This window comes from Talaromyces stipitatus, genomic scaffold (assembly GCF_000003125.1).
Source record: "Talaromyces stipitatus ATCC 10500 scf_1105507295541 genomic scaffold, whole genome shotgun sequence".
Taxonomy (NCBI): domain Eukaryota; kingdom Fungi; phylum Ascomycota; class Eurotiomycetes; order Eurotiales; family Trichocomaceae; genus Talaromyces; species Talaromyces stipitatus.
The window spans coordinates 1,738,757-1,764,906 of NW_002990115.1; the positions used below are offsets into that span (position 1 = coordinate 1,738,757).

At 47.0% G+C, this 26,150-nt stretch overlaps 13 protein-coding genes across 16 annotated transcripts, besides 2 other annotated features; 5 read left to right on the forward strand and 8 right to left on the reverse strand.

Moving 5' to 3' along the window:
- Positions 1 to 298: 298 nt before the first annotated feature.
- Positions 299 to 2,033, forward strand: TSTA_029720 (translation initiation factor 2 alpha subunit, putative). Of its 2 annotated transcripts, XM_002480087.1 has the most exons (5): positions 299 to 561; positions 620 to 782; positions 843 to 1,050; positions 1,109 to 1,826; positions 1,889 to 1,916. In XM_002480087.1, the coding sequence occupies exons 1-4, from the start codon at positions 484 to 486 to the stop codon at positions 1,584 to 1,586; spliced, it is 927 nt and encodes a 308-aa protein (XP_002480132.1). In that variant the 5' UTR covers positions 299 to 483; the 3' UTR covers positions 1,587 to 1,826; positions 1,889 to 1,916. The 2 variants fall into 2 exon arrangements, with proteins under 2 accessions (XP_002480132.1, XP_002480133.1); XM_002480088.1 differs by having other exon boundaries at positions 1,109 to 2,033.
- A 119-nt stretch (positions 2,034 to 2,152) lies between these two features.
- On the forward strand, positions 2,153 to 4,428 carry TSTA_029730 (potassium ion channel Yvc1, putative). Its single transcript, XM_002480089.1, has 5 exons — positions 2,153 to 2,272; positions 2,345 to 2,672; positions 2,749 to 3,683; positions 3,742 to 3,882; positions 3,946 to 4,428. The coding sequence occupies exons 1-5, from the start codon at positions 2,200 to 2,202 to the stop codon at positions 4,359 to 4,361; spliced, it is 1,893 nt and encodes a 630-aa protein (XP_002480134.1). The 5' UTR covers positions 2,153 to 2,199; the 3' UTR covers positions 4,362 to 4,428.
- A 199-nt stretch (positions 4,429 to 4,627) lies between these two features.
- TSTA_029740 (vacuolar segregation protein (Pep7), putative) lies at positions 4,628 to 7,131 on the reverse strand (the record flags this gene model as incomplete). Its single annotated transcript, XM_002480090.1, has 6 exons — positions 4,628 to 5,478; positions 5,533 to 5,749; positions 5,802 to 6,176; positions 6,235 to 6,716; positions 6,769 to 6,791; positions 6,853 to 7,131. The coding sequence occupies 6 exons, from the start codon at positions 7,129 to 7,131 to the stop codon at positions 4,851 to 4,853; spliced, it is 2,004 nt and encodes a 667-aa protein (XP_002480135.1). The 3' UTR covers positions 4,628 to 4,850.
- Positions 7,132 to 7,351: 220 nt separating this feature from the next.
- On the reverse strand, positions 7,352 to 9,585 carry TSTA_029750 (glycerol-3-phosphate O-acyltransferase, putative; the record flags this gene model as incomplete). The annotated part of the gene is made up of 1 exon (XM_002480091.1): positions 7,352 to 9,585. One exon carries the CDS (start codon positions 9,583 to 9,585, stop codon positions 7,480 to 7,482), a length of 2,106 nt encoding a protein of 701 aa, XP_002480136.1. The 3' UTR covers positions 7,352 to 7,479.
- Positions 9,586 to 11,103: 1,518 nt separating this feature from the next.
- TSTA_029760 (uncharacterized protein) lies at positions 11,104 to 13,417 on the forward strand (the record flags this gene model as incomplete). Its single annotated transcript, XM_002480092.1, has 8 exons — positions 11,104 to 11,513; positions 11,579 to 11,998; positions 12,064 to 12,141; positions 12,213 to 12,448; positions 12,499 to 12,610; positions 12,674 to 12,778; positions 12,831 to 13,003; positions 13,058 to 13,417. The coding sequence occupies 8 exons, from the start codon at positions 11,104 to 11,106 to the stop codon at positions 13,105 to 13,107; spliced, it is 1,584 nt and encodes a 527-aa protein (XP_002480137.1). The 3' UTR covers positions 13,108 to 13,417.
- A 35-nt stretch (positions 13,418 to 13,452) lies between these two features.
- On the reverse strand, positions 13,453 to 14,683 carry TSTA_029770 (uncharacterized protein; the record flags this gene model as incomplete). The annotated part of the gene is made up of 2 exons (XM_002480093.1): positions 13,453 to 14,333; positions 14,382 to 14,683. The coding sequence occupies 2 exons, from the start codon at positions 14,681 to 14,683 to the stop codon at positions 13,526 to 13,528; spliced, it is 1,110 nt and encodes a 369-aa protein (XP_002480138.1). The 3' UTR covers positions 13,453 to 13,525.
- Positions 14,061 to 14,129: a sequence feature (CT-rich).
- Positions 14,684 to 14,906: 223 nt separating the features above from the next.
- TSTA_029780 (homoserine dehydrogenase) lies at positions 14,907 to 16,525 on the forward strand. 2 transcript variants are annotated; one of them, XM_002480095.1, is made up of 3 exons: positions 14,907 to 14,994; positions 15,065 to 15,141; positions 15,195 to 16,525. In XM_002480095.1, exons 2-3 carry the CDS (start codon positions 15,108 to 15,110, stop codon positions 16,277 to 16,279), a joined length of 1,119 nt encoding a protein of 372 aa, XP_002480140.1. In that variant the 5' UTR covers positions 14,907 to 14,994; positions 15,065 to 15,107; the 3' UTR covers positions 16,280 to 16,525. The 2 variants fall into 2 exon arrangements, with proteins under 2 accessions (XP_002480140.1, XP_002480139.1); XM_002480094.1 differs by having other exon boundaries at positions 14,907 to 14,958.
- Positions 15,259 to 17,973, reverse strand: TSTA_029790 (uncharacterized protein). Its single transcript, XM_002480096.1, has 4 exons — positions 17,621 to 17,973; positions 17,423 to 17,564; positions 16,660 to 17,366; positions 15,259 to 16,606 (listed from the first exon to the last, which is right to left on the reverse strand). Exons 1-4 carry the CDS (start codon positions 17,816 to 17,818, stop codon positions 16,376 to 16,378), a joined length of 1,278 nt encoding a protein of 425 aa, XP_002480141.1. The 5' UTR covers positions 17,819 to 17,973; the 3' UTR covers positions 15,259 to 16,375.
- Positions 17,974 to 18,004: 31 nt separating this feature from the next.
- Positions 18,005 to 18,048: a microsatellite.
- Positions 18,049 to 18,234: 186 nt separating this feature from the next.
- On the reverse strand, positions 18,235 to 18,873 carry TSTA_029800 (uncharacterized protein; the record flags this gene model as incomplete). Its single annotated transcript, XM_002480097.1, has 2 exons — positions 18,235 to 18,749; positions 18,807 to 18,873. Coding segments are annotated over 2 exons (349 nt in total), but the record flags the coding sequence as incomplete, so codon positions are not given.
- A 444-nt stretch (positions 18,874 to 19,317) lies between these two features.
- TSTA_029810 (gamma-cysteine synthetase regulatory subunit, putative) lies at positions 19,318 to 20,509 on the forward strand (the record flags this gene model as incomplete). The annotated part of the gene is made up of 2 exons (XM_002480098.1): positions 19,318 to 19,465; positions 19,567 to 20,509. Exons 1-2 carry the CDS (start codon positions 19,443 to 19,445, stop codon positions 20,507 to 20,509), a joined length of 966 nt encoding a protein of 321 aa, XP_002480143.1. The 5' UTR covers positions 19,318 to 19,442.
- Positions 20,510 to 20,515: 6 nt separating this feature from the next.
- TSTA_029820 (protein kinase, putative) lies at positions 20,516 to 21,575 on the reverse strand (the record flags this gene model as incomplete). The annotated part of the gene is made up of 2 exons (XM_002480099.1): positions 20,662 to 21,575; positions 20,516 to 20,568 (listed from the first exon to the last, which is right to left on the reverse strand). Exons 1-2 carry the CDS (start codon positions 21,488 to 21,490, stop codon positions 20,516 to 20,518), a joined length of 882 nt encoding a protein of 293 aa, XP_002480144.1. The 5' UTR covers positions 21,491 to 21,575.
- A 158-nt stretch (positions 21,576 to 21,733) lies between these two features.
- Positions 21,734 to 22,943, reverse strand: TSTA_029830 (dihydrodipicolinate synthetase family protein). Its single transcript, XM_002480100.1, has 2 exons — positions 22,563 to 22,943; positions 21,734 to 22,501 (listed from the first exon to the last, which is right to left on the reverse strand). Exons 1-2 carry the CDS (start codon positions 22,836 to 22,838, stop codon positions 21,806 to 21,808), a joined length of 972 nt encoding a protein of 323 aa, XP_002480145.1. The 5' UTR covers positions 22,839 to 22,943; the 3' UTR covers positions 21,734 to 21,805.
- A 191-nt stretch (positions 22,944 to 23,134) lies between these two features.
- Positions 23,135 to 25,310, reverse strand: TSTA_029840 (uncharacterized protein). 2 transcript variants are annotated; one of them, XM_002480101.1, is made up of 6 exons: positions 24,704 to 25,310; positions 24,251 to 24,626; positions 24,077 to 24,194; positions 23,938 to 24,005; positions 23,831 to 23,861; positions 23,135 to 23,777 (listed from the first exon to the last, which is right to left on the reverse strand). In XM_002480101.1, exons 1-6 carry the CDS (start codon positions 24,893 to 24,895, stop codon positions 23,429 to 23,431), a joined length of 1,134 nt encoding a protein of 377 aa, XP_002480146.1. In that variant the 5' UTR covers positions 24,896 to 25,310; the 3' UTR covers positions 23,135 to 23,428. The 2 variants fall into 2 exon arrangements, with proteins under 2 accessions (XP_002480146.1, XP_002480147.1); XM_002480102.1 differs by having other exon boundaries at positions 23,831 to 24,005.
- Between the last annotated feature and the right edge of the window lie 840 nt (positions 25,311 to 26,150).

The following is a 26,150-nucleotide window of genomic DNA, read 5'->3' on the forward strand; positions in this document are numbered from 1 at the left end:
CGCAGGGTTGATGTCTTGGCCAGGGATAACCACATACATAATCAGTATATGGAGTAACTTAACAGGCTCAACACAGACATGAAGCAGTAAGCAGCAAGTAGCAATTCATCATTTTTTTACTGTCTTCAATTCAATAACCATCTCCGATGTCACGTGATCGTATCTTCTCGCGTAGTGCTCATAGTTCACGTGACCCATACTAGGAGTGATACGATTGGCTAAATCTTCTTGGCACTTGGAGAAGCCGATTTTGGGCCGCCACAAAAAAATAGCAAGCTTTGCGTTCCTTGCAGCCTCTGACGACTCAACGTGACCACGACTACTTATCCCAGACAGGACTGAGAGAAGAGCATCATCAGTCCATTTTGAAGATTATTAAACGCTGTACCCGAGTTCAACGACGACATAAAAAGTTCTTTTCTCTCCCGCCAACTTTTCTTTGCAAATCTCGTCCCCGCCTTGTAAAGGCGCCACCCCGCCAAAATGTCGTTAACGAATTGTCGATTCTACGAGGAGAAGTATCCAGAGGTGGATAGCTTCGTTATGGTCAATGTTAAGCAAGTGCGTGAAAATCGGTTTCTGTCGTGATACGAACACCGGCTTACATACGTTATTCTAGATCGCTGAGATGGGCGCCTACGTGAAGCTTCTGGAATACGATAACATCGATGGCATGATCCTACTTTCCGAACTTTCACGAAGACGTATTCGAAGCATTCAGAAACTCATTCGAATTGGCCGAAACGAAGTCGTGGTTGTGTTGCGTGTGGATAAAGAAAAGGGTATGCGAACTATCGACAAGAGTTTGTAATGTATATTGACTTTGGGGTCCTTCTTTCTAGGTTATATCGATCTTTCGAAACGACGAGTATCGCCCGAAGATGTTGTTAAGTGCGAGGAACGTTACAACAAGAGCAAATTGGTGCACTCGATCATGCGCCACGTCGCAGAAAAGACCAAGACTCCGATCGAAGAATTATACCAGAACATCGGCTGGCCCCTGAATCGCAACTTTGGCCACGCTTACGATGCGTTCAAGCTTTCCATCACGTAAGTACCCTACTTTCATATGCTCATATCCCAACGTCGGCTAACCCTAGACTCGCAGTAACCCAGATGTATGGAACGACGTTACTTTCACTAACCAAATCATCAAAGACGAACTACAATCATACATCAGCAAAAAGCTCACTCCTGCTCCCACCAAAGTTCGCGCTGACGTCGAGGTCACTTGTTTCGGTTACGACGGAATCGACGCAGTCAAAGACGCACTTCGTGCAGCCGAGGAGAAGAACACTCCCGATACCCAGATCAAGGTCAAGCTTGTGTCTCCGCCACTCTATGTTTTGACTTGCCAAACTCTAGACAAAGCCCTCGGTATCAAGCTATTGGAAGAAGCCATACAAAGCATCGAAACAAAGATTAAAGCGGCTAGCGGTGGATTGGTTGTTAAAATGGCACCCAAGGCAGTTACAGAGCATGATGACGCCAAGCTTCAAGAACTTATGGACAAGCGTGAACGCGAGAACATGGAAGTCAGCGGTGATGAGAGCCAGTCAGAGAGTGATGAAGGTGTACCTGAATAGAGAGCCTGAATGGAGAAGTGTCACGTTTCAACTTGTGCCTGGTGTTTTTATTGGAAGACGATTGACTCGACGACATCAGCAGCTGTTAGTGGATGGGGTTATGATGTGTGCCTGAGCCTGGGTCGATTCTCCTGGGGACCTACCTTCGACAGCGCACCCAGCTCGGCACAAGAGTCTTGCGTCACTGCCCGCAGTGGCTTGCTCTAACAGAGAGCTATGTGGCTTCGGTGCACTGTCGAGGTATGCTTCATGAAGATGCAGTAAGTTACTGCTTTGCATCAAGTCTCATCATCTGTGTCTAGCTTCTACTCCTTTCACGACTGCGGATTGTTGTTGTAGTCAATGTGTATCCATACAGCAGAGATGGCCGATAGTTGATTGAAAAGCATTATAATCAAAGCATATGCAATTGTCATCTCTCTCTCTTCCTTGAATTAGAAGTACGGACTTGAATGTTGCTCGGACAAGTCCACGAAGAATTAGGCTAGCCCCACTCACTCCGACGGAGAAAAAGCTTCCAAAATTGACGCACCTCTTCCACCTCTTCTTTCCCACGCTTCCAATTCGAGCCAGTTCTCGATATCCTTCAGGTTATTGTTAATTGTATACTATCATGGGATTCTGGTCGTCCCTTTTCGAGAACAGGGCAAATGCCCTGAACCGCTTACACGCAGAGCGGCGCCCATGTACGTCATAGTTCCTAGAGCTCCCCGCACACCAAAACACCTACAACAAATAGCTAATCTCAAGGTACTCAGTGCTTCCTGCTTACACTGCCGATGAGATTACCCCTGCGCTACCTGCAAAGGAGGTTACGAAGATTGCTCTGCGTCTCAAATATCAGATTGAACAGGTCATTCCATATGAATTGGAACAGTCGGTCATCACCAATCCCAATAGCAACGTCATAACCAAAAGTGTCATTCACACCGCAAGGCAAGCTGGTGGAGAGGAATACCGTGCCTGTATCTTGTTCTGCCTGTTGGTCTGTCAGAAGTGGTTTCATACTGAAGGTTTGCACGCGTTATGGGACTCACCGCTGTGTGATTGCCGAGCCCTTGCATGCCAGGTTATCGCCAAAAAAATGTATGCTTCCGGATATGGCTTACTTTGAGGTATATCGTACTGTATCAAATTGACTAACTTTGATTGCTTTTCTCAGAATTGAAACCGAAGGAGACCAGGAATGGCTCCACAAAGAAGCGCTTCTGAAACGTTACTCTATCCTTCGCAAAGGCGAAGTTACACCCCCTGTAAACGTGGTTGAGCGTGCCGTAGATATGCACGCTTTATATGTCATTGGTTCGTCGGGATATCAGAAATGTCTCCAGGGCTTGTGGAGAGGCTGGCTAGTGCAAGATGAGCGAGAACCGTCCCAGTTCGTCGATTATAAAAACAAGATAAACACAAGTTACTGGGCGCATTTCGATCCGGACCGTATGCGAGTTCCGCTATATCAAAATGCACTTTTGATATTCTTCTCGTTACTCTACCTGGCACTCTATACGAATGTGATCAACACAGTCAATCCCGACGGTGATATCGACGTTGCTGAAGGTATCCTCTACACGATGACACTCTCGTATCTATGCGACGAGTTCGCGAAGATCATAAAGATCGGCAAATATTATATTGGATTCTGGAATGTTTTCAACTTTACACTTTTCAGCTTGTTGGCAGTTTCGTTTATTTTACGCATGGCCGCCCTGGCTCACTCAACAGATGTGGACGATGCTCAGCGCCGTCATCTCAATCAAATGAGCTATAACTTCCTAGCATTCACGGCACCGATGTTCTGGATGCGTCTCCTTCTGTTCCTCGACACGTTCCGTTTCTTTGGGGCTATGTTAGTCGTTCTCAAGGTCATGATGAAGGAGAGCTTGATATTTTTTGCTCTTCTTTTCGTGGTCCTAGTAGGATTCTTCCAGGGGTTCATTGGCTTGAATAATACCGACCTCGCTGTGCCTGTCACTAGCAAGATTTTGAAGGGAATGGCCAACAGCATCATGCAAAGCCCTGATTTTGACGCTTTTGAGGATTTTGCGCCCCCTTTTGGGATACTACTATACTACGTTTTCAATTTTATTGTAATGATTGGTTAGTATTCCTGTCCTCGAAACTTACTTTTATATTTGTGTTCTAAGCTTTTGTGTAGTTTTGTTGAATATCCTCATCGCTCTATACAACAGTTCTTACGAAGATATTTCCGGCAATGCAGACGATGAGTATATGGCGTTATTCTCTGCCAGAACACTTCAATACGTGCGAGCTCCAGACGAGAACGTCTTCATTCCTCGTAAGCCCATTCCCACCCTCAAAAAGTAATGTTCACTTTGAATCACTAATTAAACTCCCTCAGCCTTCAACCTCATCGAAATCCTCTTCCTAATTCTCCCATTCGAATGGTGGCTATCAACAAAATCATACGAACGTCTCAACGACATAGTCATGTCCATAATCTACTTCCCTCTACTCCTCGTCACTTCATACCTCGAAACCAGAGACGCGCGCTGGATCCGCTGGAACCGGCGGCACGGCGAAGCAGACGACACAATTCGTCAGGAATGGGAAGATCTCGCCCATGAAGTTGGATTTGATGGCCTCGATGAAAGTGATGAATGGGTCGTGACTGTGAAGCGGACGAAGCCGAATGTGGATGTTACTGCTGTGGAGCTGGGGATTAGAGAGCTTAAGGAGCAGGTTAGGCAGTTGACTGAGGCGGTTAAGGCTTTGATGGAGGAGAAGGAGAAATCGGTTCTTGAGGGGTCTCAGTAGTTTGGTTGTTTATTGGCGTTGGGTTCTGTGAACAGTGCTAATGATCATTTTGTCCATATATAAATTTCTCAATCACATACACAAATTTACTTAGTTACAGATCCGAATATATTGATGGATAAGCTCAGGATTCTGTATATATATATATATATATGAAGAATCATCGCATCATCGCACACTATTCAATAAAATCCAAGTATGCACGAGGAGGAACGCCTTAGAAATGCAAAAATGCAAAAATGCAATGCAAGCACAGTTCAAGAGAATCAAACATGTAATAATATAATGAAACTGCCCAGAGCGAATGATAACATGGCTCGCGCAGGAAAAAAAAGAGGCAAGCAACCGACGTAACCGAACTCCTCAGCAAAAAAGATAAGCAAGTAGAAATGCTAGAATATGTCAATGAAGGGTTATAAAGGAATAATCAATGCTGCAACATCCTCGCATCTACCAACTGAACTGCACCAGAGTTTATAATAGGGAGAATCATCCCTGCGCATTCCCCGTATACAAACTCTCAAAATCCAACTTATTCAAAATCCCATTAATCCGATCAATCTCCTTACTGAGATCCTCCATATTCAGAGCCAAAGTGCTCACTTCATCGAATTTGCGGCGTCGATTAGCATCGGCAATCATTTCCGAGACGAAGAATTTCTGTTCTTCGAGTACTATCAATCGATCTCTTAAGGCCTTTTCTTCGTCTTCTAGCGCGGATATGGCGCTGCTGTTGTCACTGGTGATACTTTGGCTGCTTCCGTTCGGTGTGTTGAGACCGTATTTGATTGAGGCTAGGGCTGGGGTGAAGGGTTTGGTGGTTGATGATTCGGTGGTAAGAGAATTTCGACTGTGGCCGCCGAGTGTTGGACGGCCTCCTGGTGTGGCATGTTTTAAAATCTTAGGTAGACTTTTAAGGGGTAACATGTGTAGGTGTAGAAAGTTGCTGGCCTGTTGATAGATGGCCTTTTGTAGCTTTTGTTGAGTGGGCGAGTCTGTTGGGAGATCGCGAATACGACGGGCGGCTGTGTCGTATTGCGCGAACGAATCTATAAGTCTTTTCCGAACTTTTGAAGCCTCTGTAAGCTGTTCTGGTATTGGGGGATTATGCGGGTCCCTGAATAAGTCAGTAGGTGTTTTGTTATGGTTTGTATATGAAACTAAGACTCACTGTAGGGCAGACAGCAGCTTCTGAAATCGCGGTTGTAATAACCTGATCCCTCGTTCGAATTGTATGAGATTGTCGTATGAGCGAACCACAGGTGGTTTCTGATTCCTTTCTTCATCAAAGTCGCGGCGACTAAAAAGAGTTGCTCTGCACTCCTTGCAAAGTCTGATATCGACGTTGATCTTGGAAGGTACAGCCTTCTCACTGGGACTCTGTCGTTCTACCACAATTGTTAGCAAGACTTTCGACACTCAAAGATTTGGGTTAATTACGGGATAATACTGCTAGGCCGACTTCAACAGAACAGGCAGTGGATTGATCCGCGCACACAACTCGCCCGCAAGTCCTACAATGGTGCCTACGGAACGTATAGCTCGTAAATTCTTGCTGACAAAAGGGGCACTGTGGAACGCTAGCATCGTCCTGCCAGCTTACGATTGATTGCTCAATTTCGCGACGCTGATCGCCTTGTCGTCCAAGAGGCCACCGCTTGCTTGCGCCAGACTGAATCTGATCCACTGGGAGGCTAGCGAGAGCCTGTGTTAATCGAGTCAACCTCTTCTCGAGCCTAGATACTTCCAGGGCAGCCTTGTCAATCGTCGGCCTCCTAAGTTGAGAGAACTGCTCTGTGTGGTCTCGTATCAAACCTAGTAAAGTCGTTAGTATCCATGAACAACTCCAACCAGATATTCCTATCGTTCTCACCATTATGGTCATTATAACCTTCTCTAGATTTATAACACGTTTCACAAACGCGACACCAAAGACCCCGGATCGGTTCATGTTGTGCTGACCGGGATAACTTCATTTGATACATAGTATGCTCCTCACAATAAAGCTCACCGCACTTCCTGCAGTTGACACACCCAGTCGTAGATGTAAGCCTTTTCCCGCAACTCGGCTCACAGCAAACATCATACAGACCCCGTGGTTGCCAATGCTCACGTGTAATGACTTCGTCCGGGTCTGGTAGATTGACTTCGACGGGACCGGTGACCTGACGGGTGATTGCGATAGAAGGTGGTTGCGCATTTTCGTTCGATTCGAACACGTCTAATCCTTTGAGTTTCTGGTTGAGTACTGCTAGGGGCTGGAAGCGTTTCGCTTTGTCCATTTGTGCTTTGAACCAGTCCTTCACTTCGTCCTGTCTGACTTCTTCCAAGTTCTGATGTGCATCATCAAGGTGTCTGTCGGTGTGGATTAGCGGGGCGTGGGAATGGATTGCATTGACGAATTTACCTATTCAATTGAAGCAGTGTTACCTGTACTTGTAGTTAGCATATATTGATTCAGTACCTGAGAATTAGCGCAGGACAAACTAACCATCTCCTCATTACATATTGGACATGCCAATTGCGCTCCAGTCGTGGCGGGAGCCGCTGAGATGGACGTCTCGCCATTATAATGAGAGATCCGGGATGTGAGGTCTTGAAGGTCGGGAGCGTATTGTGATGCAGATGCTTGCGAATTCAAGGATACGCTGCTGGGGGATGGCGATTGGCGTCCTTTGGGTTGCGGAGATGAAGTCGAGGAAGCTGTAGCTGGCGAGAGGTTCTTCCCACTTCCGAGGACGCGGCCTCCGCCCAGCACCCTCCGGGCCATGATCTAGTCGAGCATGAGCCGGTATCGTTCGTTCGCTCGTTTTTCAGTTTCTCAACGGTTGGAATCGCTATCTGAATAGTGTCAGGTATGAGGGTGCACTTCGTGGATGCTTAAGAGGGATAGTCCGGCTGCCTGGGATGCTGGCGGCTGATAGCTGTTTAGGCACGTGCGGGACTGCCCCCGCATAAGATTATAGTAACTACCATGGGAAGCATAAATGTGTCCACCATCGAAGCCTTTATTCTTCTCTATTGAGCTATTCTTCATTAAAGAATAAGCTTAATGTTTAAAAATTCCATTCGTGGGTATAAATAACTGATTTAACAATGGCTTCCGTAGCACGGTAAGTTAGTTATGGTCTCTTCCCTGTTCGGTCTCAGAGAACGTCCCAATACGTCGATTCAACTCGCGAAGTTCATCTTTTGAGGGTCCAGAAGCTCCAGATGTCAAGGGTTTGAGAAAGTTCCCGCTGCTAAACCCCTGCCAGGAGTCGGATGGTCTTCTACCCCTGCTTCGGCTGCGGCTGCGGCTACGGTTTGGTGTTTGGGGTTCACTGGGCGGCATGCTCTTGAGACGGGACTTGTACGTTGCATAGTCCATATTAACGCCCTTGTCGCCGTCGTAGTCATAATTTTCATCGACTAGCTTCTCATATTCGAAGTCCGGAAAGATCTCGGGGCCAAAGGTGTTGATGACGTTGATGACTTGAGCCACCACAGCTCGACGCTGGTTGCGCAGCTTGATCAGTGCAGACGAAGAGCTGGGATTCAGAGCGATGAACAAAGGAGGCAGGGACTTGAGAATGTCCATGCCGATTTCACCAATTCGGAGACCTGCAAAACTGACTGCTATCATGAGTCCAAAGAAGAAGACAGTGAAAACTCGTAGTGGAACACTGTCTGGAACGTACGACCGAGCATTTATCCACCAAGGTACAACGGAGGAGTAATACCCGTCGTTTCGACAATAGTACAACCAGACTGTAACGATTACGGTGTACCACGTATATAATGCAGGCGCAAACCCCATTGCAACAAGTATCTTCCAACTTCCGACAACATCACGACCGTCCATTTTGACAGACGAATTGGCAAGCGCTTTGCGTTGCTTTGAATGCGAAATGGCTCTTGCAGTGACGAACACGGGCCAAAAGAGAGCCAAGGATGGCAAAGTTCCCAAACCCAGCATTATAAGCTCACCGATGCGGTAGAGTAGTGTTAAGAGAACCATTGACCATGGGCGACGACGGACATTACCCCATTCAACCTGGTGGTCTTGAACGCCCAGAGCCTTGAGCTGACGATTATAAGCCCGCACATCTCTCGCCAACTGTATGACCTTTGGTTCGTGCCGAAATGTAGTGTATCCTTTCAAAAGCCGCCTATTCAGCTCAATGACGACGGGAAGAGGTAACTTCATTCGCAATGGCTGATATAATTTTCTGGTGGCCTGTATAAGCATAAGTGACTCCCTGTCGGGGGCTTGTTGGGTCACAGAATCTAACGCCTCCTGTATCGTCTCTAGAAGAGAACCGACTGCATTTCGTTTAGAATTACCCCCAAGTTTGAATGCGGCTACCTGGTCTGGGTGAACTTCAACAGGTGGGCCAAACTCTATGACGGCACGCGAACGAAACTTATTTGGATGAAAGTAGTTCATTCCGCAGGGTATAATGGTCAACCCACAGTCTGGAGACCGGGCCAGTGTCCCGAGAGCAATGATAGCGGCTCCAGCCTTCAGTGGCAGCAACCGCGGGCGATCATGACTTCCACCTTCAGGGAAGATTCCGATACAACCGCCTGACTCAAGTCCTCGGTATACGGCATCAAACATTTGACTCTGGTCGATATGAGGGGCAACTTTGAATGAAGTTCCCGTACGAAGACCTTCGTATAGTGGGTGGTCGCGAGCAAAGTTCTTGAAAGGCGCTTTCAGCCGCAGCTCTTCGGGACCAATAATCTCGGCAATCGCCTGCTGCTCAGGGGCTTCTTGGCCCACTTTAGGGAGTATCAGAGTGCCTCGCTCCATGAACATCGGATCCGTAAAATTTGTGCCCTTTCCGCTCACCAAAGTCGGATCGCTCTCGGGATGGGGTAGGAAAATAGTGCCCATTCCCGGTTTAATATTGTCCATCGCACGTGTGACCGGAAGAGCACCCATTTGCGCAGCCAATGTGCCAATATACGGTTCGCGCATTGATTTTTCCGCAATCAAGAATGATATTCTTCGTCCCGCATAACGCTTTAGAATGCGCATCAAGAGAATGGAATCGACGAATTGATTGGCGTGTGGAGCTGCCACTATGATGACTGGGCCTTTTTTCGGGATGCGCCATGCTCCAGGCGCATATACTTCTCGGAAGAAGATGCTTAAGCAAAAGCGGAATATAGCGAGTAGAGTATCGTAGATCCAGGGTACCAGCAGTTGTTCACTGGATTTCACCCTAGGCGCCATCGTGGATCGGGCAGGCTTAGCCCTTTCGCGAGGGGAAGTCAGAAAACGATTGTACAGCCAATGAGGGCCTCTTGATCTTCTGTTTGCTGTTTCTCAACATCAGCCTACGGTCAACTTAAAGAATCAAGAAGCTGACTGATGGATTGGTTATCCACTCAAAAACCTTTCAAGAACGGCGGAGTAGCGGTAGATGAGGACGAAATATCATATTGATAGCATGTAAAAATCGCTGGGGCGAGGGTCTTGGAGCTGTTAACAAGGTTGGGAAGTTCCAACACAAGCCTGGTGGTTTCGGAGAAATTTACTGGGCGACCCGAGCTGCGGATAGCCGGACTAGAAGGTCCGTTGCATGAATGGACTGTGTGCCCCTTGCTCTAGAAAGGAATGTGAAAGATAAGAAAAGTATTCATCCGGGTTGGTAGCCAGTGGTGTGTATGATAATGATGGCAAACATCTTGTTTTGTGTGGATGTTTGGATCAGGAATAGCAGTTACCCACAAGTCCCTTGGTGGGCCATAGCATTGATGCCTTATTCCCCAGGCATCTTCCGTGTACTTGAGAAAGCTCACCTTCGACCCCGCTATCGCCAGTCTAGTCGCTTATCGCACAATAATCATTGTATCAGAGATTCGTCTTGACAATGCAACTTCCTGTTGACATGCCGGAGCAGATATGATGAGGATATGTTGATATAGTCGGGTGTAGCCAAGCTGTGTACATAGTAAGTCTAAGAAAAAGAGAAAATAAGGGATTCCTCATTGGGAAGGAGCGCGCCTGCTATCTTGTCTGTCAGCCATTAGTAATCAAAATCTGTTCTTCTGCAACTCTCTCCTGTCAACTCTCATGCCGGTATCAATCATGGCATCAAAACAAGTTTGCTTACAGCCGTCATCGTGTTCTGACGCCTTCGTGGTCGTGCATGTTAGTGGGGATGACATCCCGTGTCTGTCCATTTCGCCCATCCATAACAGCGCGCGTTGCAGGTGGCGTGCTCATGATCGCTTGCTGATTCGGATTGATTAAGATTGTACATTGATCCTATTGGATTTCTCCGCGACGTGCAGCATGGACACGTCAACCCACTAGAGCGGTCAAGTCGTCGGGGTTCTCGTGGTTTCTCTAACAGAGCCTCAATTGATAGAGCCACTTCACCCTTGCGTAACACATTGCGCCCACAACTGCAATCAAATCTACTGCACCCGTTGCATTCACGGTCAGCAGCCCTATAGGAGTGGTCTAGCTGTACGGAGAGTCTACAGGACCCTCAATTGCCTGGGCTTTTTTAGTCTCGGCTTAGAAAGTCCTGCCCGGTACGCACACTAGCATCCGATTCTGTTTTTTGGAATTTGAGAACTCTGGTTTTCCTAAGTTCTTCAATTTTTCAATGTCTCCTCCGTCTCTCCACTACTTCGCGGATCGTGGGATGCGAGAACATTACCATTCATGACTATTGCCTAAGGAGCAATATACGCCCCAAACCCCGCATGCATTTGGGTGAAAGACGCCGCAAACGCAAGTATGGACTTGCAAGTACATCGGATCATCAGTTTTACGGAAGATGTTGCCGTCGGCCTCCGGCAGTTTCGTGAACATCTTCCTGAATACAGTGCAGAGATAACGAACGTTATTGCCGAACTATATGCTATCAGTGCAACCCTAACAAGTCTGGAAGGACTCACGCGTCAATTTCCTCGTAATTTTGGGCCTGTCAAAGCGGATTTCGACCGAGTGCTCGTTAGCTTACGATATACGCTCAACGAGATTATAAACTCTTTTGGAAAACTTGACAGGAGGCCGACAGCAGACAACTATCGCCAGATATGGCATGATCTGAACGCCTACTTGCTCGAAGAGAGTGGCTATTCATTGAAAAGACGCTTGAACAAATACAAATTATTCTTGCAAGAATTGCAAGATGTCGTACAAAAGTATACTTCTTCCTCTCTGATAAGCTCGTCTTTGTGCTAATGTTGCCTTTCCTCCATGTTTGTAGTAAGACCGTAGATTTTCGCTTCTTAGCCAATTTGCGGAAGAGTATCATGTCAGTCCTTGAGGAGCAGGATGGCCGCTTTGCTGCACGTTTGGCCGGTCTTTCACTCGACCCGCCAGGCTCGCCTACGAGCAGTAGCAGTTTTTCAGGCGGCTCTGTGGATGCTCATGCAGGAGGCGTTGGGAAGCGTCGGTCCTACGAGAGAACAAGACCTGGCTTTCGACCACAGCCCTCCCCATTGCATTCACCGACGTCAACCAACGACAGCGCACCTCCATGGGCCCCTGATGTTCCGGGCTCGCCAATATCAACATCCACAACAACTCAATCTAACTTGTCCTCAGCTATATTGAACGACCACTGGGCAAAGGATGTCTTCTCATACAGAGGTCCGATGATAAAGTTGCCCATGACTGGCGAAAGGTAAGCAATCAGCATTCATGAACTTTACCGTCACCAGAAGCTCATTTAGAGACTGGCCGATATAGCTCCAAGTGTCTCGGCGACGATGTGCAAGATGTAAAGGAGTGGCTTCATGAGCAGGGATTCGATGAAATTGCATACATGTATGTACAGTTCCTTGCTCAGAGAACTAAGCATGACCTGACCATGAACTGATTTATTGGGTTTTTCATAGATCATTTGACGATAAGGGGTCAGGTTTGTCAGTTTTCTTCTACGTCAGGGAGCAGGACAATCGAGCACGAATTCTGTGCAAATCTCGAAGAAATAGACGAGCACACAAATACTATTGCCTTCCACTCAATATGTTAGAAGTGAGACGTGTTGAATCGTGTCTACAGCTATGCCGTCGACGACGCGCGGGAACAGAGCTCGTTCCTTGGCTAAATCTGCAATTTGATAGCATTGAAAGTAAGCATACCTTCACGTATCCTTTCCCATATGAGCTAATAGCTGTCCAGAAATGGTGATATTCTTTTGCGCTTTTCTTGCACTACGATCCCAAGACGGACATAAGCGTGTACAAGATATTCGTGACTGTGAACTCGATTCTGAGAAAGAGCTGTTTGGCGGGTAAGCGCAGATCTACACAATCTTTCTTCCTTCTTTTATACTATTGAATCTTACCATTTGCAGCATCATTGATGACGACAATTTCATCCACGCACTACGCATCTATCGAGACCGTATCTCAGGCGCAATCCGTCTACAAGCATCTGTGCATGAAGGGGACATGAAAAGGTACTTGCCTGCCGATTATGCACATCTAACTCTTGTTAACGTTGTTCCCTAGGGCACCAGTGTGGACAGCCTTTATAACCCGCTCCATCGATTCTCCATACTGGATCCGACGTGTGAACAACAGGGTGCTTCTACGAGAAATACGACAGGTGATTTTCTTTCCAGAATATTCACCTCCAAGGACTTCTCGTGGAGAGCACATTCTGAAATTCACTTCCGAAGATGGTGGGTAATTCAGCTCAGTTCTATGACTGTCTTGCTGATGTAAAATTGTAATAGATGCGAGAGATTTTGTTGACGTGATTGAACGACTTTCAATAACCGACTAAACCCACAGAACTACCATTTTGATATGCTATCTAAATGCTCCTGAATGGACAATTGGGTAGGCTTGCTTCCTTGACATGGACCAGAAGAGGATGAAGCGGCGACGACGATCAATGACAAAATGATGAATATAATGGTCTTGATGAGTTGATGAATGACGAGAATCACGGCCGACAATACCTCTACCTACCTATTTCTGGTTGATGGTTTGCTGTACTTTACGACGATATGGTTGGGATGGGGGCTCAAAAGCATGTACTTACATTCTCTGCTTTATTCTTTTAATCTAATGACTCCCATCACGTTTGAAAACATGAGCTCAGTCAATAGTTGCTTATAGCATATGGACGTTTCATTTCCATGGGTATCTATGCAAGTATAGCCGCAATCATGATTGTAAACACATTAACACTCGCAGGTCTATACAGGGACCCCCAACCCATCCAAAAACTTCTCTGCCTGACGCTTCCCCCTCAACTCCCTTATCTTCGCTCTCCTCTCTTCCTTTACCCGATCCCGTTCAGCCTTCCGCCTTCGACGCTCTTCTCTCTCCTTTTCTGTCTCTCGACGAACACTAAGCAAATCATGCATCTCCTTCTCTCTCTCCTTCGCATCTTTCGAGAACTTATAAAACCCTGTTCCGCGCGTCCGCACTTCAGCTTCTGCGTCGTAGTGCAGACTTTCAGGCGGAGTGGCGGATCTATCTCTTTTAGAGGCTAAATAAGCCATTTGCGATGCTACCACCGCATCCGGATTGAAGGCATGTGCTTGTATAGTTTCGCCATAAATCAAGTTCGACGGTCGCGAAGGTCTGGAGCGATCTTCTTCATCGACTGTTGTAGTAGTTCCTCCTTGAGCCTGTCGTCTGAGACGCGCGGCATGTGCGGCTTCTGCTCTTGTTCCGCGCCGTGTACGACCAAACTCATCTTCGTAATCAACCAAGGTACCAATTCCGTCGTCATTTTCATCATCATCTTCCTCGTCGTCATCTCTCGCCTCCTCCTTCTTCTCCTCGTCTTCCACCCATTTCCGATCAAAATCGACAAGAGCATTCCTCTCCTTCCGTCTCAATCGAGACATATAATCATCTCCACCATCATCGTTCTCACTACTACTCCCATCAACGAGATGGTGCCCTTTTCTCAAATTCTCGTATAGATCCGCCTTCTCTTCCATACGTCTTTTAGATCTTTGTAGCGTAATCGCATCGACCGCGCCAATATTCTCGCTGTTTTGATGTATTTGCCCAGATCTCCGGTTACCGTGTATATCGTACTCTTCACCAGCTGCTTCGTCTTTCGCGGCACGTTTGAGAGCGCCTTTGTTATGGATGGAGAAGAGATCTGGTTTCGCGCTTTTTGAAGGACGTGCGCGGCCACGCGCAAATGTGTAGCTGCCGCCATCTGATTTGGTTTTTGATGAGGAGGAAGAGGAAGGTGTGGCAGAAGCGGCGTCCTTCGATATAAGTGATGAGAGATGCGATGTAAATGCTAGCGTGGAGGATGAAGTGGTGTCTTTTTTGCTGGCGCCCTGTTTGGGCCGCTGAATGCCGTATAGCGAGGAGTCTTTCGAGGTCATTTTTTCGTAAATTATGCCTTTATGCGACTCGAATCGGTGTATCTGTCTTTTTGTTGTTGGAAGACGAAGTCCCAGACGGCGAAATCATTTGGGTTATCGATAGAGAGAGAGCTTCATCCAATCAGAGACTGTCCCGCATTGGTGGGTCAGACCCGTCGGGGCTCCACTGCTTTGGCCAATCATTTCGCTGTAAACTTTTCTTAGAATTTGTTGTCTTCCCTTCATGCGATGACTCTTTGACAGTCAATCGTTCAATTGGATATCGAATATTGACTGTGAGTATAAAATCAAGTCCTTGGATTGACACTTTGGTACCATCATCATATACCCTCAATCCTTGAGAATTTGAGCTAATTCTCTTGTCTTTTTTCGCGAAACCAGTCTAAATATACCCCTCCATTGAGTCACAGAAGTCGGGTTCAAGATGGCATCAAAACCAATCTACTTAGGCGTTATCGGTAAGTCGGTGAAAAACAGAGAAAGTTGACATTGCTAATGCTTATATGACCAGGTGTTGGCGGCGTTGGAACCGCATTCCTCCAACAACTCTCCAAACTCCCCAACGCTCCCTCCCTTGTCCTCCTCGCCCGCTCTTCAAAAACCCTCCTTGCGCCCACTCCATCATATTCCCCCGCCATCCCAGCAGCAGACTGGGCAACAGCCTCATCAGCGCCTTCAATCACGACATCCGGTACCCTGACTCCATCCGAAGTCGTATCTTACCTCTCTTCTGCCCCCGGCCGCTCGGTCTTGGTTGATAACACCTCCGACCCAAATCTAGCCAGCGCATACCCCGAGTTTCTCAAAGCGGGAATCTCAATCGTCACACCGAACAAGAAGGGATTCTCGTCGGACTTGTCCCTGTGGAAAGACATCTTTGCATCAGCGGCAACTGGTAAAGCCCTAGTTTATCATGAAAGTACCGTCGGCGCCGGTCTACCCGTCATCTCAACCTTGCGTGATCTCGTCGCTACAGGTGACGAAGTAACACGCATCGAGGGCGTATTCTCCGGCACGCTTTCGTTTTTGTTCAACACGTTTGCGCCTGTCTCTTCTCCCGCTGGCACTTCATCCGCCAACTGGAGCGATGTAGTCAGTCAAGCCAAAGAACTCGGCTACACCGAACCAGATCCTCGTGACGATCTGAACGGTATGGACGTTGCACGCAAACTAACCATCCTGGCCCGAATTGCCGGTCTCGAGGTCCAAAGCCCAGATTCATTCCCCATTGAGTCCTTGATCCCCGCCGAATTGGCTTCTTTACCTGCTACTTCTGAAGGTGTGGCTGAGTTCATGAAACGTCTTCCCGAATTCGACGGTCAGATGGCTGCACTCAAGGAACAGGCTGAGAAAGCAGGTAAAGTTGTACGATATGTAGGCAGCGTGGACGTTGGTAAGAAGGAAGTCAAGGTTGGATTACAGCAGTTCGCTAAGGACAGCGCGATTGCGGGTTTGAAGGGAAGTGATAATATTATTAGCTTCTATACAAAGCGTTATGGTAGTAATCCCTTAATCATCCAGGGTGCGGGTGCCGGTGGTGATGTGACGGCCATGGGTGTTACGGCTGATCTTATCAAGGTGTTGGAAAGACTGTAAAGAAGGACTGATCGTATAGAGAAGTTTGTCTACATTGACTTGAGGAATCTATTCATAGGAATGTATCCAACAGACGACAACTCTAAGGAAATAGAGCTAACTCCGTAAATATGCTTTTACTGCGTCTCCCCAGACGGCTCCTCGTTTGTATCCGTAGATCTTTGGGACGCTCCCCTCTTTCAACCCGTCAATTGCAGTGGCCAAATCTTGGCCTGAACCTTCCTCTTTGATCTGTTTGATCGGGTATGTGTAGGTATGAAAACCGAAGACGATAGCGCGGGAAGTCGGTAGACGATGAAGCGTTTGACGCTCGCACCGTAAGAATGTCTACTCAAGTCAGTCCTTCCTCTAGAAACAATTTCGTAACAATAAGAACATACCGAATCGACATCCAATGTCCCCTCCTTAATCTTGTCCTCAACCTTAGTCTCGTTCGCAGAGCTATGCAACCCACCAAAAGCAGCAAACAGCTCCGTATTAGTAGACATACTCCAATTCGCCCGTTTCACATATTTCCCAACTTCAATGTTTGCAAAATGTCGGTCCATGCTCTTTTCGAGCTTTTCCTGGTATCCCGGAACGGGACCGTGGATGTCCGCGAGGAGTTTTCCGAGTTTCTCGCGCGGGTTGAAGCCCGCCGGGTAGCATGTTTCGTATGCTACGAGTCTGTATTTGACGTTTGCTGCGGATATATCATCATCATCGTTTGATTTCTCGGGTAAGAGGATAAGATAATCCTCGTCTATAGTCTTGTAGAGAATTTCAAGGGCGCGCATTGGTGAGGTGAGTTCAGTGACTTCGGACGGATACAACTCGTTCAAGACGAGGTTTTCGAGCATGTAGGCCTTTCCAGTCTCGAATGCGGTTTCGTGGAGACGAAACATTGTCGGATAGCGCACGGGTAGATAAGTTGACATGATGTAACGGTACAGTTCCTTGACAGCGGCGATGATACGCGGGTCAGATTCGTCAAACATGGCTATCACGGTCTCGCGATGTTCCTTGAGGATCTTTCGGCGGTACTGCATGCGTTCTTTGTATGTCTTGTCCATGAGAATGAGCTCAGATGGGTTCAGGCTTTCGAGAGCTGCAACCATATGTCAGTACAAATGTTCACACGAAGCTTGAAATTGTCATTCTCACCCATTGTGAGATGGTATTTTGGCTTAAAGGGTCTCAGCTGCAACGGCTCCTGCGTAGCCCAGTTGAAGTCATCCAGAATTTCTGGTAATGGGAAACCAGGCGATTCGAGGAATCGAGATCTCTTGTGAGTTCTGACTTGTCTCTGTTTGTTATATGTCAGTGGTGATATTCGCGCGATGATCAAGATAAGATACATACAAATTTCAAGAAGACCTGGAAAAGCAATGCAAATCCGATGAGGACAGAGATCAATATCTGCGATTTCTGGGGCGACGCGAGCGTCTTTTTGAGGAGATCGATGTTGCTTTGCGCATGTTCGGGGAAGTTCACGGCGAGTGAACGGAATGTCTCGATCAGCCTTTTGGCTATCTCGACGTGAGACTCCGACTGCTCCATGGCGTAGTCGAGATGCCTTTTCTACTCGAGAAGACTTTCTCAGTCGAAGGACTTCCTAGTCCATAAGAAAATCCTAGAGATGTGTTGCAACTTGCAAGCGAGCTCACAAGGAGCTGACAAAGGCTGCAGCCAGCCGCTTGGCTGTGACTTCAGGGTGCAGGGAGTATCCCAGCAAAAGCAATTGTGCATACACACACACACACATACACAACATACACACAAACATGCACTTAAGACCAGAGAATTATTTGAGATGTTCCTGTCAGGCTAAGCTAAGGTGTTTATAGTCGCCGCCTCCGCATTTCGGGGACCGCCTCTTACTGGATCAGGCAAGTTGATGCGGGATGCTTATCTTCAGGTCTATCTGGCTCCGTCGTGTCCCAATAGTTACGCACTGAAATACATTGAATAGATAGACGGAGGGGTTGTATTGTTAGTAAGCCAGATCTTCTCTGTGGTAAATTAAGTAGTCTCTTAGTGGAATAACTGGGTCAAATGCCTCAATTGATGACTATGCCCTGAGTCATCTTGTTGACCTGATCGAATAATAGGAAAAGCATGATATTCCAAGTGATGAAACCGGTATATTCCAACAAATAATCCAAATACCAAATAATCAACAGCTATACGACAGGACGACAATACCCGCCTAGGTCTTATCTTTCTCGGTATGTACAAGCCTCCTCATCATTTCTTTCTCTAATGTAGTCGATTGACTTCCTTCACCACCCACTGCCTCGCCTCGAAGACTAAAAGCTCGCCGTCGCCCACTCGGTCGTTCAGTCAATGTCGGGGCGCGTGGCTTGCGCTCACCGTTCGCTCGTCCGCCGATGAGAGGGAATTCGTATGCGATCACGCGAGCAATGTAAAACACAATGTCGAATATGACGAGTCCCGCCCATGGTCCGATTGTTAAAATGCCGAGAAGGATCTAAGCGTTATCAAAGGTCAGATCATCTTAACGCTCTCGAAGGGGGAAGAGACATACAAAGAATCTGATGAGCCATGTCTCCAATGTATTCATGGACTCCGGGAGAAGAGAGTACCACGCCATGCCCTTGGCTTTGAGACTGTACACAGCCAAAATAGCGAACAGCTAGGCTGGAGTACCTGAATAGGCATCAAACCATGATTATTCGCAGATATAAAAGGGGCGTCAGCAGATGAGCTAAGTTGTTTGGATTGAAGATTAAATAAGAAAGGGGGATGATGGATGTCCGGAGAATTAATTCTCGCAGTTGCGTCAGTCACTCCAGCCAATCACAGCTACACCTGGCTATAACGAATACTCCTGAGATCTATAATTCAGTGTATACTTGAAGATATTTTATAGTCTACAAATCATACAGGAGGATGATTATTGGAGTATCGACAGCAGACTGCCTAGTCGAATTGAGTGTTGGATGAATTATTAATCAATGGCTTTGCTCCTCCGTAGTCGCCGCAAAACTCACGATTTATCTATCCCAGTTTATCGACAGTACAACCTGCCCCGCTTCAGCTCTCTCACTCCATATCGATTGCATGACTTGGCCTGTTTTTCACCACGGTTGAGTTGAGGAGTAGGTATTATATTGATCAACGAATACTCTCAACTATCATATCTGCTTGCGACAGAGTCACCATGAAGCTCTTACTATCTACCTCGTGAGTCTTTCTCAACCCCGCGCCATCATAAGTTGAGCCCTACACATTCAGCCAAACAACCAGACCTATATATACCGTACTGACATTCTTTTTCGCTTTAGGAATATTATGACCACCGGTCCCTCGGTGGTCCGCTTTCATGCCGAAAAATCAAACGTCGAATTGATCAATTCTCTCAAATCCAATTTCCAAGCCGCGCAGCAAAGTTTGCCGCCGCAGGATGAGCAATCGAATAAGAAACCATGGACAAAACAAGAAGGCGATACACTTTACGTCCCTGCGACTGACTTTGCGCTCTCTGGACTATCAGAAGAACGGGATCAGTACGATATTACAGTCAAGTTATTCTACCTTCCCGGAATCCCCGCATCCCGAAGACAGGCACATACGCGAGATGCAATTGATCTAGTTCTCAAGGAATTACACGTTGAAACTATTGATCTATTGATTGTTTCATTTCCCGGGGTATCCTTTGACGCAGAGGATGAAGAAACCGAAGCAAACGACGAGGATGAAGAAAGGTCGAGGACGGGCAGTGAAAGTAAAGCCGGAAGTGAATGTACAGAACAAGCAGATGATTTTGAGAGTATGGTGAAAACATGGCATACGCTTGAGATGCTAGTTGAAGAAGGGAAGATTGCGCAACTTGGCGTCGCGGAGTTTGGTACCGAACGACTGGCCAGATTCCTTCAGCAGACGAGGATCAGGCCCTCGGTTGATCAGATCAATGTCAAGGATTGTTGTGTTGTTCCGAAATCACTCATTCTTTACGCCAAGCAGGAGAAGATTCGATTGCTCACACATAATGACTGCACCAATATCTTGCCCCCGGGTACGACGCGAGAACTATTGGGGTCTGGCAATGATGGCGCTGGAATTCTGGCATCCGCGCCCGATGCTGGAGATGGTCTGCAGGGAGACATTGAGCCTCAGTGGGTGGTTAAGTATACGACAGTAGTGAAAGACCGGGGCGTCATCGAGAATAAAGGGTACTTTGCCCTTGCCGAGCTTGGAAATTGTATTCAGACAAATGACCGATCATGAGTGCAGCTATCGATCATCTTCTTCTGCATTTAGTCCTAGCGAGGCGTTTGGGCGGTTCTCTTGATTCATTCGTTATCATAGTTCACAGCATATGAGCAATCAACGTTTTGATGTAGTCTCAAATTCTGTGGCTGGTGCCTAACCGAGCATACTTCGCTTCCGGCCGCGCATTCTCACATCCTCTAACTTTTTGAGGACCAATTTTGCGCCTTTAAAACTTTCAGAATAGCCGTCTAGAACCACGGAGAAGAAATTCTCTGTCATAGGATGCGTACTTCCAAATGCCCGCTCCAAGACATATAAATCAACCGCACGATCTTCCTCGTGGGAGCTCGTACTAGCAAGACCGAAATCAATAAGCACAATATCCCCCGCCATTGATGGCGACTCCGTGATATCCGAGGGCGTAGAAGAATCAACCGGTGGTCTGAGGATCAGATTACTCGTGGTAAGATCCCCATGAACGACGCCAACCTTATGCATACTCCCAACCGTACGGCCAATTCTCTTCATCAATTCTTTGACTTTTGCCTCTTCCTCTTCTTTATTGAAATATGAATCTTCCGAAGTGGCGGTATTGATCGATTTCTTCATCCACTTCTCCCACCTCTCCAATATATGCTTAACAGCCAACCCCTCAATCCATTCCATCATTAACCACGCCCCAACAGACCGCTGTCCATCTGCGGGTGTTGCTGGATCCCAATCCAGAGCCAGAATGGCGGGGACACTGACCCCTTCACGGACAAGTTTCATTAAACATCTTGCCTCGTGTAAGACGCGCTGACGTGTCAGGCGTCGATCTAGTAGTTCGTGTCGATAGGGTTTTGTAGGTCGTATTTTGAGCGCTGCTGGTGTGTCTGGTGTGAGGAATGTGGTTTTGTATAATCGAGCTTCGGCGCCTTGGGCCAGGAGGATTGGAGGCGGGGTTGTGTGTGAGAATGGAGGGGGGAGGGGTGGAGGTGTATATTCTGTATTCATGTTGAGTTGAACTATATTTTGTCGGATAGAAAGAGATGCGACGGTCTTGGATCGTGGTATCGTTGTTTTTATTGTTGTCTAGTGCATATAAAAAGAAGGAAAAAAGTGGAAGCTGGATGCGGGGAAAGATTTTATCTAGATAATTGAGGATCCGCGGACATCTCCGCTATCCCTCCCTTAGCTAATACATTCGTTTATCAATTGGTTGAGTACTCTCAAGTTTTCTGTTTATTCTGATATATTCGTTTCTTCTCGACTTTATCCTAGTCAATACAAAAGGTAAATAACAGGTACACAGAATTACCCAGTCCCAAATCAAAGCTTCTCTTCAATCGCCGCCAACTCAGACATCACATTCCTAACCAGCTGCTTCGTAGCCTCACTAGGCGGCTCATACGGCGTACGAGGCAAGAATTTCTCCTCTGCATTCTCAATCCCCGCCTTTGGAGCCGAATACAATGCCACCGCATACTTTGTCGTCGCAATTCCACTCTTACTCGGCGATTCTGCCAAAGCAGCTTTTTGATGTAACGCCAGCGCCTCCTCGTGTTTCCCTTCCTTGTAAAGATTGTAGATATGCGATATCGTCTTGGGGAATATATTTGCAAACGCAGCAATACATCCTGCAGATCCAACCGAAAGACCGCCGAGAAGGAAATCGGATTGTCCACCGTATACAGAGAATACATCCGGTCCAAATGTGCCGGCGAGTCTGGTAATCTTCCCGACTTGTGCGCAAGTAAGTTTCACTCCAACGACGTTACTGATACCATCCGGAGATGCGGCGGCTGATGCATTGACAATGTCGGTTATGAGCTCGGAGTCAAGGTCGACACCGTTCGTGACTCCAGGGAAGTTGTAAAGAACCACCGGCAGAGGAGCTTTGCGAGCTACGTCTGCAAAAAAGCGTTTGACGACGGCTGGTGTAGTCTGTTTGCCAAAATAGGCTGGTGGTAATACAAGAAGATAATTGGCACCAGCGTCGTATGCATCTTGACTGTATTCTAGGACCTATGCTCAGAATCAGCTAAGACCTCCTTCTCTGTTGAAAATGGGGGAGTTTCCACTCTACCTGTTTCGTGGAATGCCCACCCACACCAGCCATGATGGGATAATCAGGCCCTACAGCTTCACGAGCAGTCTTTATGAGTTGTGCTCGCTCTTCTCGGGTCAAGAGAAAGGTCTCTGCATTGGTCCCCAGAATCACCAAGCCTACAAGTCCACTGCGCGATAAATAAGTGTAGTACTTCTTTGCAGATTCATAATCAATTGTATCGTCTTCGCTGTTGAATGCTGTGACTGCTGGCGCCCATACTCCTGCAGGGGGCACGCCTAGATTAGAAGCCATGTTGAGTGTGCCCTGTCTGTTCTATTTTTATGAAACCGATATCAGTGACGGAAGTCGATGGTAGAGTTCTTCGTTTGAGTTTGAACTAGTATAATGAATGTGATCAGGTACAGATAGCTTAATATTTGTCAAAAGCTGTCTTTGAAGACATGGAAAAGAATCCGTAGATTGTCCGATTGAGGGGCATTTTTGCCTAATTCGGCAAATTATCAACCGGGCCGATCAACGACGCGCCGGCACGGTTGGGATGATTGCCGAGTAGATGGATAGCATCAGACGGGATGCCTTGCAGCTATACTGGAATAATTGGTTTGCATTCAAGTCCTCACTATGGTGACATGCAGATTGTCATTGAGAAAACGAGTGCGTGTTTGCGTGAGATGATCATAAACCGGCCATCAGCCAAAAAGAAAATGAAAGCTTTGCGAAGACAAAGGAAAGGAAAGAAAATAAATGTACATAAATATTTTTTTTCAAATATAACAATTCGCCAACCTGGAACACCAGAACCGAACGTGATCGCCATATATTCGAAGCCTCGAAGTCACTGAACACTTAACATCAACACTTTTATAGAAACCAGGGCCGCTTTACCATTCCCTCGTTTTCGATGCTGGTTCGTCTGACCGAGTCTCATAGTTGATGGTCACATTGTCGGTCCGGCGGATGGCGTTTTGGGCGTCAGTCGGTGGAAGAATACTCTCCTGGCTGCCGTCTCCTCGCTCAATGTTGGTGATGGAGATGCTATGCTGCTTGCTTCGGTTGCGGTGTGCACGTAATTCGATGGACTGGGAGTTGTGCATCCCGCTGCTGTCTTTCTCCAGTCGATTGAAGTATTTGTTGTTATAGCTTGTACCTTTGCTCTTGCGGACGAGGTATTCGAGCAGGGGTTGAAGGGTGGGAATGCATGAGGCGATGACGACGATGTCTGCTTCGATACTACAAGTATGTTTAGTACGACCCGTGGTATTGAAGGTAATGGGCGAACTTACTTTGTCCAGATAACCAGCTGCCATGTGCCGACTAGAAAAGACAGAACCGTTAACACCTGTGATTTCCACGCCCAGAGAAGCGCCATATTCATAGACACTATACTCACATGTATAATCGGCTGCATCAGCAAGACCCTTCAACTGAGTACACTTAATTACAGCCATTGCTGCAGCACTGTTGAATATCATTGTTAGCAATAATGCCTCTGTAATATCACTTAACGATTGTATCCTTTCGGCACTTACATAGAACCCAAACCCAAGGCACCCATCAGTGCAAGTCGTTTCTTAACGGACATGTTCAATTTCCATAGCACAACAGATGGATAGATGGCAAGATACAGGTCAACGAATGCCGACAGCGCTATCACCTTTTCGTCAGCTTGAATCATTTAGCCCCTTTCGGTGTGAATCACGCACCTCCTGTGAAAACGGCAAAGTCGATCAATATCCAAATGTCACGGCACGTAGCATTTTTAATTGACTTGTCCCATTGAGCTGCAGGCGGGTCGCATTCGGTCATCAAAAGCAGAATGCAGACAATCGCCACAGAAGCTGTAAATCCTACAAGCGAGAAGATAAAGTATTTGTGAAATTTGCTGGGATTGAGGATTCTGGTTAACATGATAGCCACAGCAATTTTTGGGATGGTAAATGAGAGGATGCCAAAAACGAAACCGATCGTGTTGAGTAAGATGGCCTTTTCAAGGTGAGGGAGATCCAGGGCGTCGGCATGTCTTCCATAGCCGACGACGACATTGGCGGTGGTAATGCCGAGATAAACAAGGCCAAAGATCTATGAAGTCAGTACTTTTCTCTCATACAAGGAAGACCAAAGAAACCGCATTGGTGATGGATAATAATAAATCTTACCAATCCCACCACAATTGCCCAGTCGTCAAATCCGACATTCTTCACTATCTTCACTCGAATGTAGATGCGAGCAATTACCGTGCTTGTCGTGATCATTGTCAGAGCCCACATGGGTGCCAATATGTTCGCACCTTTGTTTTCTGCGAGCCATTCTGGAGAGTGCTCGCTGCTTGCGCTTGCTGGGGACGACATCTTGACAACACTTTGAGTGTTACGAGAATGAGATGGGAGAGGGACCAGAGAAATGACGAGAGCCGTGCAATCTATATAGGAGCAGATTCAATATCGTCCTTCTTAAGAGATGCAGGGAAATGAATCCAACGAAAGGATGCTCATGCTTTTCCGGAGATAGTCATATAGAACCAGTCTAATATGAACCGGGAAGAAGAGGCAAAACAAGAAAGACGAGCTCACGATATAGTGCGCATATACGTAGATCTTGATGGAAGTACGGCCCTAAGTGATGGAGAGCCCTTGGTCTTAGCTCCCGGGCCCAACTGCGAGGTATAGGGAGCATCTGATGGGATCCGCGTAATTGGGACCCGAGGATTGAATTCACTATTGGGTTAGAAAATAATAACGGCTGTGATGGAGATATGCAGGTCCCGACATCTTTGTTGATCCCAGAAGCGAAGCGAAGAACTTACTATGTACGTACTAAACGTTCGACCGTTCTTCAGTTTCTACATCCTATGATCCTACAGAACAATTAGACGAATCCGAAAACGGTGCAAGACACGGAACAACCCGGTGTCGGACCAATGCTGATCGACAAAGACCAGACCGTGCAGGTTAGTCGAGAGTTTCGAGTTTGAAGACATGGGGCGACAGGCCTATGAGCCTCTAAGATGACTGAAATGGCCCAAAAGGGGCACATAAATTTCTTGGATCTTTAATTGACTTTGCTATTCTGGCCTTGTCAAGTCTGTGCTCCAGGCTGTGGCGAATCTCGATTACGCAGACCTCATAAAGACTGAAATCTGCCATTGCTCGGGACTCGGTAGCAAGTCGAAGCCCTCTCTTGGATTTAAACTCACAAATCCTGCTCCTGGACAGTTTCCGTGAATGTTCAGCGTCTAGGTGAATTATTGTCGGCACAACTGATGCGTTATAACATATCGGGTTTATAGTCGCCGTTCTGAGGGAAAGATACCATATACGTACACGGACCAGACCCAAGAACTTGATAATCCCTGTGGTGAATCCTTGCTAGTCGATAGTTCGTAACTTCGTATTCAACTTTCGAAGTAGTAGCGACAGCCCAACTAGGTTTGTGTTCACTACTCAATGCTCATAATGCAGAGTTGAAACCAATGACCAAGTCTGGCCATCTCCCATAAAACCCGCATTGCCCCAGAACCTGAATGGTTGAAATGGCGCCGTTAGCTCGTGCTGAGTCTGAAAGCTCCACAACTGCGGAGTTTGAACAACGGCTTCATATGAGGAC